Source organism: Physeter macrocephalus, chromosome 3 (assembly GCF_002837175.3).
Source record: "Physeter macrocephalus isolate SW-GA chromosome 3, ASM283717v5, whole genome shotgun sequence".
Classification (NCBI taxonomy): Eukaryota; Metazoa; Chordata; class Mammalia; order Artiodactyla; family Physeteridae; genus Physeter; species Physeter macrocephalus.
The window spans coordinates 11,440,291-11,455,137 of record NC_041216.1 but is presented as its reverse complement, the minus strand read 5'-3'; the positions used below and the strand labels follow the sequence as shown (position 1 = coordinate 11,455,137).

Sequence of the window (14,847 nt, the reverse complement as noted above, 5' to 3'; positions counted from 1 at the left end):
CCCTACCCCCCTACCCCCTACCCCTACCCCTCCCTGCAGCAGCCTCTGGGAAAGGATATGCTTCCTGGTCAGGGCCTGCAGCAGCCCCTCCACTTTGATCTGGAATTTCACGATGGACTCACAGGCACACAGGTCTTCCTCTGGGGTGGACAGAAAGTGGGGAAAGAGAAAAAGGATGGTGAGAGGTTGCCTGCCAGGAAGGCGGGTGGTCACTGCCCAGGGCCAGGACTAGGGTGTCTTGGGGGAGTGTGGGGCCTAGGAGATGCAAGAAAGCAGAGAGACACGTGAAATTCTTAAGACAGAGGTCCTAGGAATGATGGAGGGGGCGACCCCTGAATGTCTTCCTGCTCCCTCAAAGCCCTGATAAAGAACTCCAATATTAGCATCCCCACGCTGGTCACCTACTATGCATAGGACACTGTCATCAGGGGCCTCTAGGTCATCTTGGTGACTCCTCACCCCGATTCTTTGGGGTTGAAGTCATTAACCCCATTTTACAAATGAAGAACTTGAAACGGAAAACAACTTGCCCATGGCCAACAGCTAGTTAGTGTCAGAACAAACATGCAAACCCAGGCGTGTCTGGCTCTGGAATCCATAGTCTTTACCACTGGGAACCAGCTGGCAAGGTCACCAGGGAGGATCAGGGGAGGAAGCACAGTTCAAATCCTGTCTCCTCCAGTTATTAAGGGGTTCCACCCCTCTGACCTTGGTTTTCCTGTCTGTAAAATGGAGATAACAATATTCCTACCAAAAAGGATTAAATGATTCATATTTGGAGAGCACTGAGAAGAGTGCCACGTGTGTAAGAGCATTCAATATACAGTTGCTGGTTGTTAAAGTCTGACTGGCCAGGCTTCCTCCTGATTCTACCAACTCATGTTGCCACCCCAGCTCCCGTTTTCCCCACCCACATCCAGTCCAGGATGGTTACACACACACACACACACACACACACACCCCTCCCAGAGCCCCACCTGCTCCTCCCATCAACACAATTTCTGGCCTCACTCACCCACACAGATCTTCTTCTGCAACTTCTTGCCAATCTGGTTGATGGTCTTGAAGTCAGCCGTGTAGAAATAGTGCTCTGCCACAGGCTCCGAGGCAATTTCCCTCAGCTCATCCTCCACAGCATTGCCCACACCCACAGCAAACATCTTAAAGCCTGCCAAGAGGAACAAGATGAGTAGCAGTGGCCATGGGGACAGGCAGCCATAGTTAAGCCTCCTGGGGAATCCCCAGGCAATCAACAGCAGACACCTCCTGGTGGCAGATGCTGGAATTGCAGGTACAATGATTGAGGAAATCAACAATTGCTGAGCTTCTACCATATATCAGACTTGTACTGACTGTACTGGGAACTTTGCAATCTCATGTAACCCTCATAACCATCCATCTGGTGGTTATTATTATTCTCATTTAATAGGTGATAAAACTCAGGCTTGTCCCAAAGTGGGGTTGCCTGCCAACAGTTGGTATGTTCTTGGGAACATTCAACTAGAAAAGTTCCAAGCCCCACCTACCAAAGGACCATCAAGCCAGCCACTTACTTTTCTGGGACCTCAGTTTTCTCATCAGTATAAGAAAGAGCTAGACAAACCAATCCCTCCTCATTCACACTGAATCTGGGTTTAGGGCACTCATCAGAACAGACATAAGATAAACTATAGTTGAGCTGTTCCATGTGTACCCCTGGCCACTGGTGGTGTTCAGGGTCCACACAGCACCTACCAAGGTCCTTGGCTTTCTTGGCAGCATCATTAATGTAGTCCTGGCTCCGACCATCAGTGAAGACAATGCCCACCTTCTGGGCACCAGGCCTGGCCCCGCTGGACACACTGAAGGAATTGTCGATGAGGTACTTGAGGGCAGCCCCGGTCATGGTGCCCTTCTCCATGTAGGACATGTTCCGCACAGCTGCCTTGATGTCCTTCTTGGTGTGGAAGCGGCCCAGTGGGAACTCCTGGCGCACAGAGCTTGAGTACTGCACCAGCCCCACTTGGGCCAGCTTGTCCGACACATCCAGCGTATCCACAATCTGGTTGATGAACTTCTTCACCAGCTCAAAGTTCTCTGGCCGCACACTCTTGGATCCATCAATGAGGAAAACCAGGTCAGTAGCCGAACTGCCACCTCCACCGCTGCAGACTGGGGAGGGTAGGAAGGCAGGGGAGTGATGCTTAAGTTCATAGTCATTCATCACAGCCACTGGCTGGGTACGCACCACACCCAAGATCTGTACGGAGGATCATCCCATTTGGTCCTCAAAACTTCCTCTGTGAAGCCTAAGTTCCTGGCCCCCATTTTACAGCATTGAAACCCGAAGCTCTAAAAGCTGTTAAATCACACAGCTCAGAAGTAGCGGCACCAAGATGTGAACTCGACTATGTAACTCCTTCCACCATACTAAACCTACCACCCACTGTGACAGAAAGAGGGACAGTAGTGAGAAGAGAACTTCTGCTGACACCAAACTCTAGAAGACATCTATTGCAGATTGGTCCAGAGGCCAAGTACAGAGAGGCTCAGGTGGGCTTCCTGGGGAGGGGCCAAGGCCCCGTCCCCTGCCCCCCACCCTCCCCAGGCTTGCCTGTGTCCGGCCCACTGACCATTGCAGGTCTTGCCATCACTGTTCAGGGTGAAGCCCTCGCGGCAGGCGCAGGTGTAGGAGCCCGGGGAGCTGAGGCACACCTGCTCACAATCATGGTCACCTGTGGCACACAGGTCTGACACCACTGTGGGGACAAGAGGAGACTCAGAATCTCATGGTCACAGGGCCTCGGACATCTCCGCAAGGATGGCCCCTCAACACGCTCAGGGAAACTGACGCCCCAGACTGGATGGGGCCCCAGACCCTCAGCCGAGGGCCAGAATCACTGCAGCAGTGCTGACATCCCGGGAGAAGGTGATATTGCTGATAATAAACTAAAACTTCCCGCTAAAAATGTATAGGCCAAAGGCGCGGGGCCTTTAATCCCCTTTGTTCCACTCTTGTATTCCAAGTGTCTAGAACAACACATGCAGCAGTGAACACAGCACATAGAAGATTTTCAACAAATACTTGTTAGATACCACATATTGAGCATTGTACTGTGCATTACTGCTTCGAATTCTCACAGTCAGATTCATGCTCTTCCTAGGCCCGCTTCCCAAACGGGGGGGAAAAGTCCTTGCACCAGCCCCGCCTCCTCCTACTCAACTTCTGACTAGTCCCATGCCAAAGACCCACCTCTCGTCTGCAAAAGACTCTGAACTTTCTCCTGCCCAATGCCCAGGCCCCTCAGACCCTTCCACATCGCAGAAGACTCTGGCACCCCAATACCCCACACACCCCACACACCCCCACCCCCTCTACCCCCCGCCCCCCGCACACACACACACACTACCCCCCCACACCCCGTCCAAATAGCACAGGTTTTTTTAGGCCCTCCCCTTACTGGCTTCTGGCCCCTCGGTCTCTGCCAGTACTCTACCACGAAAAGGACTTCTTTTTGGTATGGCCTTTCCCCAACTCCCTTAACCCCAGGCAGTGGACAGCCCCCAGATCAGGCGGCTCTGAGCCCTGGCCCCGCCCCCGATGTTGGCTCTATCTCAGTCCCTGCCCCCATATAGGGTACCTCCAGCCCAGGCCCCGCCCCCACGCTGCCGCTCTCAGCCACGCCCCTTTTCTGGCCCCGCCCAGACACCGGTACCCGCCCCCCCACCTCACTCCCCCAGCACCACTCCCAGCCTGGTCCATCCCCCGCCCCGCGCACAGCAGAAGGCCTCCTGGAACTTCTTGGACAGCTTCTCGATGACGCTGTAGCTCTCCACGTAGTCGACGTGCTCGTCCTGCGGCTCGCTGGCGATCTGCTGCAGCGTGGCCTTGTCCACGCGGCCTACGCCGATGGCGAACAGCTCGATGCCACTGGCCCGGGCCCGCGCAGACACGTCCCGCACGCTGTCCTGGGGCCTTCCGTCCGTCACCACGATGACCACCTGCGATACACACGCGGGGCGTGTGTGAGGACCCGGCCTCCCTCCCCGCGCTGGGTGGGCCGCTTGGCCCTCCAGTAAACCCTCAGCATGGTTGGCATAAGAGGAGGTTGACCCAGAAGGGCGGAGCGGCTAGCCCAGGTCACACAGCTAGTCGGCAGCGGGGGATCTGGCCCGTCACCAACACCAGGGTTTGGGCCTAGGGAAAAGAACCTGGATAGCGGAGGAGGCAACAGGTTTTCTCTGACTGAGAGACGTGGCTGAGCTGTTCTCTCATCTGACTATGGCCTCTGGGTGTCTCCTCCCTCGGGCATGACCGCCTGAGTGCAGAGCCTTGTCTCCCCTGTCAAACGAGGGCCCCTGACAGCCGGGCCAAACCTGTGCTCAACACCGTACAGTTCTACCCTTTGGCCACCAGAGGGAGGCAGAGGCTACGGAATGGCAGTTTTTCCTCCGGTCTGGACATTTTCTCCCGTATGCCTTGGGAAGGAGGCTGTTCCCACATTGATGCCCGAGGAATGAACGAAGATGCTGCCTTTTCTCCCTCCATTCCCCAAGATACTACCTGCCCTTTCCTAAGAGGAAAACACTCTTCCCCTCCCACAAGGCTCCTGTGTGCTGTACCCCAGAAAGGGCAACAGAAGGGGACCCTGGTGCTGAGCCTGGCCCTCATCACCCCCTGCCTGAGCCTGCCCTGAAGTTGGGTCCTCACAGCTCTGCTGGAGTCTGAGACTCGGCATCCAGCCCCCTTAGCTGCTTTTCTCCTTCTGACCTGGGTCTGCTTCTGATTCCTGATTCCCCTCCCCTGGCCCAGATGCCCAACCCCTTGGGTTAGGCCTGGGTTAGAAATGCAGCTCCATGAGTCACAGCTCACCTTCCTGAGCCCCTGTTCTTTCATCTGGATAAAGGGGGTGTGGTGAGGCCCCCATGAGACGATTCATGGTAAGAAGCCCAGAAGGGGCAGCGTTATTTTTAATATCATTACTCTGGGGCCCCTGGGGAGCAGCCTTGCACAATCTCTTCCCCTCCAGAGGCCTAGGCTCCTGGCACTGAAAACCTAGCTCTTCACTGTCACCTGCTGCCCCATTCCCGTGAGTCCCCACCTTGCTGATGTCCGGCGAGCTGGGGCGACCGCCCTCAGCATCGCTTAAGGCCTTGGTGATGGCGAACTGGATGGCCAGGCCCGTCATGGTGCCCGTGGACAGCGGCTGGATGCGGCGCACGGCCTGCAGCAGCGTGGCCTTGGAACCGTGGGCCCGCAGCGGGAACTCCTGCTTCACGGAGCTGGCGTAGTTGACCACGCCCACGCGGGTGGCATTGGGCCCCACGTCCAGTGACTCGATGACCTGGGACAGGAACACCTTCACCTTCTCAAACTCCACTGGCCGCACGCTGCGTGAGCTGTCGACGACGAACACCAGGTCTATGGGCCGGGTCCGGCAGAGGTGCCCTGGGAGGCGGCAGAGGTCAGGAGGGTGGACCAGAGACACTCAAGACAAAGGGGCGGAGCACCAGCAGCTACTTAGGTCTGGACCTGAGGCCTCAGGCAGAGTAGACCAGACATGAACCAGGCTGGCTGGGTCCTGTCATCAGCGTGGGGACACTGGAGCAAGCAGCTTGCCAGAGGTCGCTCAGCCCATGGGAAAGACAGAGGCTCGAACGGCGCCCTCACCTCTCTGAGCCTCAGTTTCCTTTCTGTACAATGAGCAGGTGGTCCCTTCCTTACAGGATCCTTTGAGGACAAGCAAAAGGGCACGTGGGGTGCCAGCACAGGGCTGGGCATGCAGGGTGTTCGGGGGGCAGCAAAGGAGAAGACAGCCTTCATGTCTCAGGTTTGAGCCCAGAGTGGCTACCGCAAACAAGGGGGCAGCTCTTTTCCCTGGCTGGGCAGGAGGGCCCTGAGGGTGGGCCCTCGGGTGGGCACAGCCTTGAAGGCCAACGCAGCACCTGTCAACATGGCCTCTTTCATCTGCGCATTAAAGCAAATCAGCAAAGTGGACCCAGTTTGCGTCGATCTGCCAGCTGGTGTCCAAGAGCAGGAAAAAAGGCAGGAGTTCCTAGTGGCCACCTTGGCAGCCTGACCAAGTGGGCCCCCCAAGACACACCCCCAAGGAGCGATGTCTTCCCAGACAGCCTGGGAGGCAGCACCATGTGCTGGGTGGTACACAGAGCTCGAGTGAGGTAGACAGGGGTCCGAAGCCCAGCTCAGCCACTCTGTGGCCCTGGGCAGATCATTGCACCTTTGAAGCTTCACTTTTCTCATCTATCTGGAGGGAAGAATAGGCCCAATGCCTGATGTTGTCACTGGCCTGGACCTGCAGCCTGGTGGGACTTAGTACAAAGTCCAGCCCCCTCCGTCCCACACTGAGTCTGAGCCGCTCCCTAACAGGGATGCAGGAAGAAGAATCAGGAAAGGCAAGGCGTGTGGGACTGTCCCAGCCCCCAGCCACAGTGCCTTAGGCCCGGACATCAGAGGTCCTCAAGGGACCTCAGAAATCACCTTGCAGCTGGCTCCCTAGTCTCCACTAGCTGAGGCTACACATGGGTAAACTGAGGCCCAGAGAGGGAGAGGGAACTGGCAGTGGGTCAGGAGCCCAGAGGCTCTGAGGCTTTCTCGCTCTGTGGTCTTCGGCGGGTCCTCTCCTCTCTGGCCTCTTTCTCCCCATCTGTACAGGAGGAGTTGGGCATTCTAGGATTCTGTGGCCAAGGCTGAAACTCAGAGGGGTACAGCTCATGGGGAGGCCAATCGGGAATCTGCTGGAAGGGCTGGTGGAAGGGGGAATGTCGTCTTGGCCACCCCCACGTCTGCACTCACTGGAGAGCCGTGAGCTCAGCCCTGGGCCTGCTGCAGTCCCAGATGTCAGCAGGCTCTCTGGGTAGCGTCTGCCCTCGGTGACCCAGAAGACCGAGGGCCCTGCAGTTTGCGTGGTCCCTGAGGACAGCGTGGGAGATGCAAAGCCCAGAGAGAGGCTCAGAGAACCCCATTCACGTCCCTGGAAAGAACAGACAGGGTCACCCTGCCCTAGCCCTCGTGACCGGCACCATCTCTGTCTGCTCCTGGGTCAGCCTGCAGGCCACCCCTGCCTCCCTGCCCCTCTCCCCATCCTGGATCCCACTTAGCCTCTGTCTGTCTCGGTGCCCAGTGTCCCCCACCTCACATGGGCCCCCTCACCTGTGGACAGGGACGCAAGGCCAGGTATGCGTGGGACCTGGAGGAGCAGCAGGCCGCAGAGCACGAGGCAGGGGCCACAGAGAACCCTCATGGTTCTGGCAGCGCAGGCACAGTGGTGGGGACCAGTGGGGTCCAGGTCTTATCAAGCTCACTGCCTGCCCAGACGGCCCCCCACTGACGTGGGGCGGCCCCCTTGGGAGGGGCGGGGCCGGGCTGAATGGAGGTGTGTGTGCCAGGGAGGGAGGGAGCCGCCCGGCCTGGGCTCCGGAGGCCCCTCTGACCACAAGGGCTCCTTTGCCTGCAGGAGCTGCAGCTGGAATCCAGGAAATCTCGGGTGGGTGGAGGGTGGCTCCTCCAGGGCCCGGAGCCTGCGCTGGCCCGAAGTTGCCACTCCAAGCCCAGGGAGACCTGAGTCCAGCAGCCTCGCTCCCCAGCACTGCCCGCACCCTCATCCTGCAGCCACACTTTTCTCGCCCCTACCGTTCCCACCCCAGTCTCCCCGTCTCCAGCCTTGGCCGTCCGCTGCCTCTCCACACACGTCCTGCTCTCCAGCCGCGCCTGGATCCTGAGCTCTCCTCAAGCCTTTGTATACGCAGGACCATCTACCCATAATGCCCTCTCCTCCCGATCACTCTCTGCCTAACCATCTTGCGAGGTCATATCGGGGCAAACATGTACCCGAGCCCCTAGTATGTGAGGGGCAGTAGCGAAGATGGTTGAAAGCTCAGACTTAGGAGCCAGGTGACCTGGGTTGGCTTTGGCTTTTCCACACTGCCTGTGTGACTGTAGGCAGGTTATTTCACCTCTCTGTGCCTCAGATTCCTCATCTGGAAACTGGGTTCATATAAATCTGCTCTTCCAATCAACGCTGGGAGGGGTTCATTGGAAGAGCAGACTCATACGAACCATCTCACTGAATTCCCTTGACAGCCCTGTGGGGCAACCGATATTATTACTCCCACTTCCCAGGTAAGGAACTGAAAAACAGTTTTGAAGTAACTTGTCGAAAGTGCAGCTCCGTGTCAGTGCCAGGAAAGGGCCCCAAACCGGTATTCTCAGCCACCCTGCTTGCACAGGTAAAGCTTAGTGGAGGGGCCTTCTCCATGCCCACCTCTCCCCTAGCTCCCCTGGGGTTAGGAGCCCCTCCCTGTGCTTCTGTGCCTTGACCATTTCATCCATGAGTGGGTAAGTGTCTGATTGATTCATCTCTGCATCTGGGACCAGCCCGGGGTCTGCACAGAGGAGGCAAAAATAAGGCTTGTAAGTAAAGGAGTATAACCAGGAAGGGTCCCCACCATTGCATCTGGGTCCAGTAGTTGATGGGATAGAGCAGAGAGAGCATGGGCTTGGCCATCTCAGAGAACCACGTTCAAATTCACTTCTGCTGCTCACCAGCTGGGTGACCTGGAGCTGGTGACTTAGCCTCTCCGAGCCTCAGCTTGTTGCCATACAAGATGATAAGGGGATGGTAGCTCTTGGCTTGCCTGCCTCACTGGAACCATGTGAGGAGTCGATGAGAGGACGAAGTGGAGATTGGGGACTGAAGGATTATCATCTTTTGGGGGGTATAATCGCTAATACTTAAGACCCGAGACTTCACTCTGTATAAATTATACCTCAATAAAGGGAAGTGTACAGATGCTTTTTAAAAAGTGATTGCCGGGCACAGCTGACCCAACAAATATTGTCACAATCTTCAGCGGTGATAATGATAACAATCCCTTCCACGCGTGACATGGCACAGTCACTCGCTCTATCACTCTGTCTCCTTTGTTCCCCCCACAAACTGGTGAGGTCAGCAGATCCAACTATATTAGCCCATCTGTCAGATGAGGAAACTGAGGCCCAGAGGGGTTCGTGACTTGCCTGAAGCCACCCAGCCTGTTTAGGGGCAGAGCCAAGCTTAGAAATCAGGTCTCATTCCCCTTTGCCCCTATTTAGAGAGCAAGGAAGTTAAAAGCATTTCCCTCTGACTTTTCCCATTTTCGTTTCATTTTTTCACAGTTCACAGCCCTCCCCAGTTCCAAACACCAGTGGAAATGGATTTCTTTTCTTCTCTGCACCTTGAAAGTCTAATTCTCTTCTCCAGAGATGCCGCAGGGTGTGGTCACTGTGGCCCTTATCACTTCCCCAAATTGTGTTATGAATGTGGTATCTGGCCCCCACCCCCACCCTTGCGCCAGAGGATGTCAGCTCCCTCCCAGCAGGGGGCTTGTCTGTCTCATCACCAGTAAACCCCCCAGACCCAGCTTGGTGCCTATCACAGGGTATCTGGTGAGCAAATGGAGAAATGAATTAAGAGAAGGAAGTAATGACGAACTGGGTCCATTTCCATGTTAACCATCAAAGGTCAGGCTGGGGTAGGTGATGGTGACCAATGGCTAGAGAGGCACGGTGCCCGCCCCCCACTCCCCTGCTGAAGGTGGACCAGCAGAACGTGAGCTGGAGTCTCCTAGCCCACCACCCCTCTCCCCAGTGGACAGAGCTGTGTCCGGAGCTCAGGGTACAAAGCCCTCTTGGCCGGGGCAGCAGCTGGGCCCATGAAACAGCTCTTTCAGCTCTGTCTCTGAATGGCAGGTCTATGGGCTCCTCAGAGGAACAGAAGCGCCTTTTCTGTGTCACTTCGCTCATTAACAGAGCCCCAGAAACATGCTACAGGTAAGTTTTCAGGAACAGAGATGGGTTCCCCCCAAAGGGGCAGCTTTAACATTCCATAGTGAGAATGAGGGCTTGGTGGGGAGGAGACCTGGAAGTTGAGTATATACATTGAGGAAAGAAAATAAATATTTGTGTTTTTAAAATGTGAAACATTTTACCCCAAGAATCAAAATCGGGAACAGTGTGTCCGGTATTAGCCAAGGAGAAAAACCGCGTTGAGGGGCTTTCATCAAGGCTGCCCCCGAGACAGACAGGCAGCCGTGAAGGGCTCCCCCTGTTCCCTCTCCTTGTTTTCACACACCTCGGGTTTCCAGAAACTTAAAGACTTTAGTGTTTTATCCAAGAGAGAGCGTTTGTGATCCATCGAGAGGCCCCTGGGCGGAGTGTGGGTCAGGCGAAAGCACACAGGACTCCGCCTCCTGTGCACCAAGCTCAGTTCTTTTCCTGAAGAGCAAACCTGGGTATCTCTCCATGCAGCGCAGTCCAGGGCTGCCTGTACCCTTAGTACTTCCAAACCGTCATCACCGTTTGCTGGATCCACATATACCGCTACTATTTTTTTAATTAACCTTTCTCACATTAAACGAACTCACTTTTGGACAAAAATTTCTCCTCTTTCTTATTTGAAACAACAGCCATGAAATCACTGGTTTGATGTACCGATTACATACTTATTCCAATATGCCTTCAAATAAATTCCAAACTAATTAAACTTAACTTTTTCTTCCACATATCACCAAAATTATCTTGCTTTCTGTCAGCGGTGCTCATGACAGACATTGAGGAATCCTATGAAGTGAAAAAGTTTTGGAATCGGACAGAGCTGGGTTTGAGCCCCTGTTCTGTCACCTGCCAGCTGTGTTGACATCAGGTGAATTCCCTCACTTTTCCGCTCTTCAGTTCTATGTCTATGAAGTTGGGATCTCAATGCCGGTGTCAGAGGATGGTGGAGAAAGAAAGGTATTGAGTGCCGCATCCCTGCTTGCTGCTTTCACAATGCCTTCCTGTATTAATCAGCATAGACTAGGCCAAGTTACAGCAACAAGCAGACCCTCGGATCACAATGGCTCGACAGGAGGGTCTGTTTCTCTCTCGTGCCACAGCCCAGCGCTAGACGGGCCCTCCCCAAAGCTGCCTCTGTCTTGGTAGCCCATCATTTCCACATCCTTTGTCTCCAGACACACGGACAAGAGAGAGAAAAGGAGCTCACATCACCTGACTCCACCTGGGGATGGAATGACTCTGGGGTGGGAGGTGGGTGTTTAGTGAGCAGGACGTGCTCTATCACGCTTCCCAAGGAAAAACAGCTTCTGTTGGCCTTACATCACCTCTAGATGAAAATTCAAATTTAGCTGGGCATTTAAGGTCCTTCAAAATCTGTTTCTTGACACCTTTTCCAGGCCGTTGCCAGTCTCTCTCCCTCCCCCCACAATCTCCCTCTCTTCTCTGCCACAGAATGAGTCACTCCCTCCTCAGCCTTCTCTCACTGCACATTTTTATTGGCTTTTATCCCTTCTCCGCCTCATTTCCCCTCTCACTGTACTTCCTGGGACCACCTCCCAAATAAACAACCTGTACCCAAGTCCGTGTCTCAGGATCTGCTTTGGGGGGAACTTAAGCTAAGCGAAGGTAAAGCTTTGGGGTCCAAGATGAGGATGCCTTTGGGGCCGTCCTGGGGGTCGGGAAGAACAGGACCCCAACAGGTGGGGAAGGGGAGGGCCAGGAAGGGAGATGCCCCTACAGGACCCCAAGGGCAGCTAGGATCTGCAGGGCACTAAACAGAATCCTCACTCAAATGCATCTGCAAGCCACTCTCTGTTTTATACTTCCTTCAGTTACCCCCAAACTGTCGATAGTTTGGTTAAGGTGGTTCCAAAGAAAATGCAGATTCCCAGGATCCTACCCAGACCCAGTGAATCTGTATTTCTAAGCTCTCCAGGTGGTTCTGATGTAACTAAACCACCGATCTCACCCATCCTCCCATATGAAACATAAAGTCTCTCCCTGGAAAGCTGTTGTCCAGCCTGTGGTGTTCGGCCTCTTGGACAGGGAGCTTGTTGCTCCCCAAAGTATTTTCCATCCAGCTCTGAGAGCGAGCCAGACTCCCGGTATACCATGTTCATGGCCTGAAGATCATGGCCACACCCCCACTAAGTTGATTCTTCCCTAATGAAAACGTCCTCACATCCTACAACCATCCTTTACAACACATGGATTTCAGCCCATTACCAGTGTGGTGCCAGCTCCCAGTGGCGTTTCAATATGTCTCTCCACCTCCTAAAAATGTGAGCTCTGAATTTAATATAATGCTCTGGCTCGCAGAACAGAATATATTTTCTCTCCCAATTTCTAAGGTACCTAACTTCCCTTTGTGTTGCCTGAAATCCCCGCTGTTGTCTCCTCAGCCTCAAAACAGAGCCTCTGGAGACCCGAGAAGACCACTTGAGGTCGTGTAAACAATGGTTGGCTTACCTGTTTCATCTTTCAAAACTCTGGATCTACACTGACCAAGACTTCGGACATGCAGGATTGTCGGTGCTGCCGTCACTCAGACGTTGAAGGACGAAAAATAAAACTTCCTCCAAATCGGGAAGGGGTGCTACATTCTTTTTCCATTGCTATGTAACAAATTACCACAAGCTTAGCAGCTTAAACACAGCACAGATATAGCTCCTCATGGTTCCTGAAGGTCAGAAGTCTGGGCTCTCTGCTCAGTGCCTCGCAAGGCTGAAATCCAGCTGTAATCAAGGCTGGGCCTTGTTCTTTTCTGCAGCTGAGGATCCTCTTTCAAGCTCACACGGTGGTTGGAAGAATTCATTTCCTTGCGGTTGTCAGACTGAACTCCCTCCCCACCTCTGCTTGCAGGCTTTTACCCAGGGGCCACTCAGCAACCAGGGGTCACCCGACAGTCCTTGTCATGTGCTCTCCCCCAAGGCCTCTCACGCATCACATCTCTCCCATGCCAAACCTCCTTTTTCTGAAGAGCCCAGTCCCTTTTAAGGGATCAACTGATCAGGTTAGTTTCACCCAGAATAATCTCCCTTTCTCAAAGTCAACTTACCAGCTAACATAACCCAGTCCCAGGAGTGACTGTCCATCAGAGTCCCAGGCTCTGTCCACACTCGAGGGGAGAGAACTAGACAAGGTCATAGGTCATTGGAGGCTTCTTAGAATTCTGCCCACCCGGTGGTATATATGGGCACAGAACAAGGGGAGGGAGGGAGGAGGACAGGGAATTGACAAGGAAATACAACATTTTTATAATACAAGTGAACCTACAAGACAGAAACAGACTCACAATCATAGAAAACAAATTTATGACTACCAAAGGGGAAAGGGAGGGGGTGGGGGGAGGGATTAGGAGTACGTGATTAAAAGATACACACGACTGTATATAAAATAGATAAACAACAAGGATTTACCGTATAACACAGGGAATAATATTAACACAATATTGTAAATCAACTCTACTTCAAAAAAAAAAACTGATTCAAAAAGGGAAGGAAGTAAATACACATTTTTTCAAAGAAGACATCCAAATGGCCAACAGATACATGAGAAGATACTCAACATCACTATCAGAGAAATGCAAATCAAACCACAAGACATCTCCTCACACTTGTCAAAATGGCCATCATTACAAAGACAAGGTAAAACAAGCATCGGTGAGAATGTGGAAGAAAGGGAATCCTTGTTCCCTGTTTGCCTGTTGGGGGAAACGTAAATCATTCCAGCCGCTACGTAAAACAGGATGACGGTTCCTCAAAAAATTAAAAATCGATTTGGAACTTTATGCTACAGAACTTTATGCTTCTAGACATATATCTAGAAAGATAAAAACTGGATCTCAAAAAGAAAGAGATACAGCATTTTTCAGTTCAGGAAAAGTTGCTTCAGGGTCAGTATGGGGAGGACGAGGCGCTGATTACACCAAAACTACGCCTGGTGGTTACTGAGTCTGCAGGTCCTTCCCCCTGCGGTGCCTTCAGCGATGGAGGGAGCTGGGGTAGCACCCTGTGGAGTCTGACCACCTGAGAGCAAAGGTCTGGCCACTGTTCTCACTCGCACAGTGACCATGGGCGGGCAACCGAGGGATGTTACAGTGTCAAGGTTGTTCCACCCACAGCCTCCATAAGGACGCCCAAAGCCAGGAACATCTAGATCTTTCCTTCCCACACTCCCCCTACGACAACTGCCGTCACTTCTCAGGGCAGAGGAGCTGGGAAGGTGCACGGTGGGTGATGTCCCTGGCAGGTTCCTGTTCCTTCCACTGTCCTACCTGAAGCCCCTTAGAACACCTTGGCTTTTCCCCAAACCCTCTTGACAGGAACTCAGCTCCACCTACGTGTAAAATTTCAGCAGCTTGGCCCTGGCAAGGTCAAGGCTGAAAGAATTGTGGTGTTGTAAGGTGTGAGTTATCAGAGGGGAGACTCCCAGGCTGGAGTCACCCTCTGACCTGTGTTCGCGTCTCCAGGCCTTTGCCAAGGTTGCCTCCCTGCCTGGACTGTCCCCCCAGCACGTGGAGCAGAGGAAGCTGCAAGGTCAGTGTCCTGCTTAACCACCTGGGCCGGGGAGACGGCAGCAAAACTGTTGACCAGATGGACTCTGTTTCAGGCTGCGGCTCCCTTGTGCTGGCCGCTCCCTGCCAAGCCCACTGCCTATTGAAACGCCCTTGTGGCTAATGAGGCCGGCTTCCTCCGGGAGTCCCAGGGGAGAGGCTGGAACGTAAGCGCCAGCTCCCAGAGAGCCCATCCAGGTGGGAGGGGGGAGGGGCCTGTGGCCGCAGAGACCCACAGGAGCAGCTTCTCACACCCAGAGTAGGTGTTCTCACACCCCCCGGGGCCCAGCTTCCTTTAACCTGGGACTTAAAACTTGAGTCTTTAAGACTTAAGGCTTGGGGCTTCCCTGGTGGCGCAGTGGTTGCGCGTCCGCCTGCCGATGCAGGAGAACCGGGTTCGCGCCCCGGTCTGGGAGGATCCCGCGTGCCGCGGAGCGGCTGGGCCCGTGAGCCATGGCCGCTGAGCCTGTGCGTCCGGAGC

At 54.1% G+C, this 14,847-nt stretch overlaps 1 protein-coding gene across 1 annotated transcript in view; it reads right to left on the bottom strand.

Moving 5' to 3' along the window:
* Window positions 1-7,275, bottom strand: part of MATN1 (matrilin 1) — an 8,171-nt gene extending 896 nt beyond the window's left edge. The window contains exons 1-7 of the mRNA XM_007128488.2: window positions 7,151-7,275; window positions 5,082-5,428; window positions 3,759-3,981; window positions 2,613-2,738; window positions 1,735-2,151; window positions 1,016-1,168; window positions 60-140 (exon numbers count right to left, since the gene is read on the bottom strand). Of these exons, the coding sequence (XP_007128550.1) occupies window positions 60-140; window positions 1,016-1,168; window positions 1,735-2,151; window positions 2,613-2,738; window positions 3,759-3,981; window positions 5,082-5,428; window positions 7,151-7,241 (1,438 nt within the window). The 5' untranslated portion in view covers window positions 7,242-7,275. The remainder of the gene's footprint in view (window positions 1-59; window positions 141-1,015; window positions 1,169-1,734; window positions 2,152-2,612; window positions 2,739-3,758; window positions 3,982-5,081; window positions 5,429-7,150) is intronic.
* Between the last annotated feature and the right edge of the window lie 7,572 nt (window positions 7,276-14,847).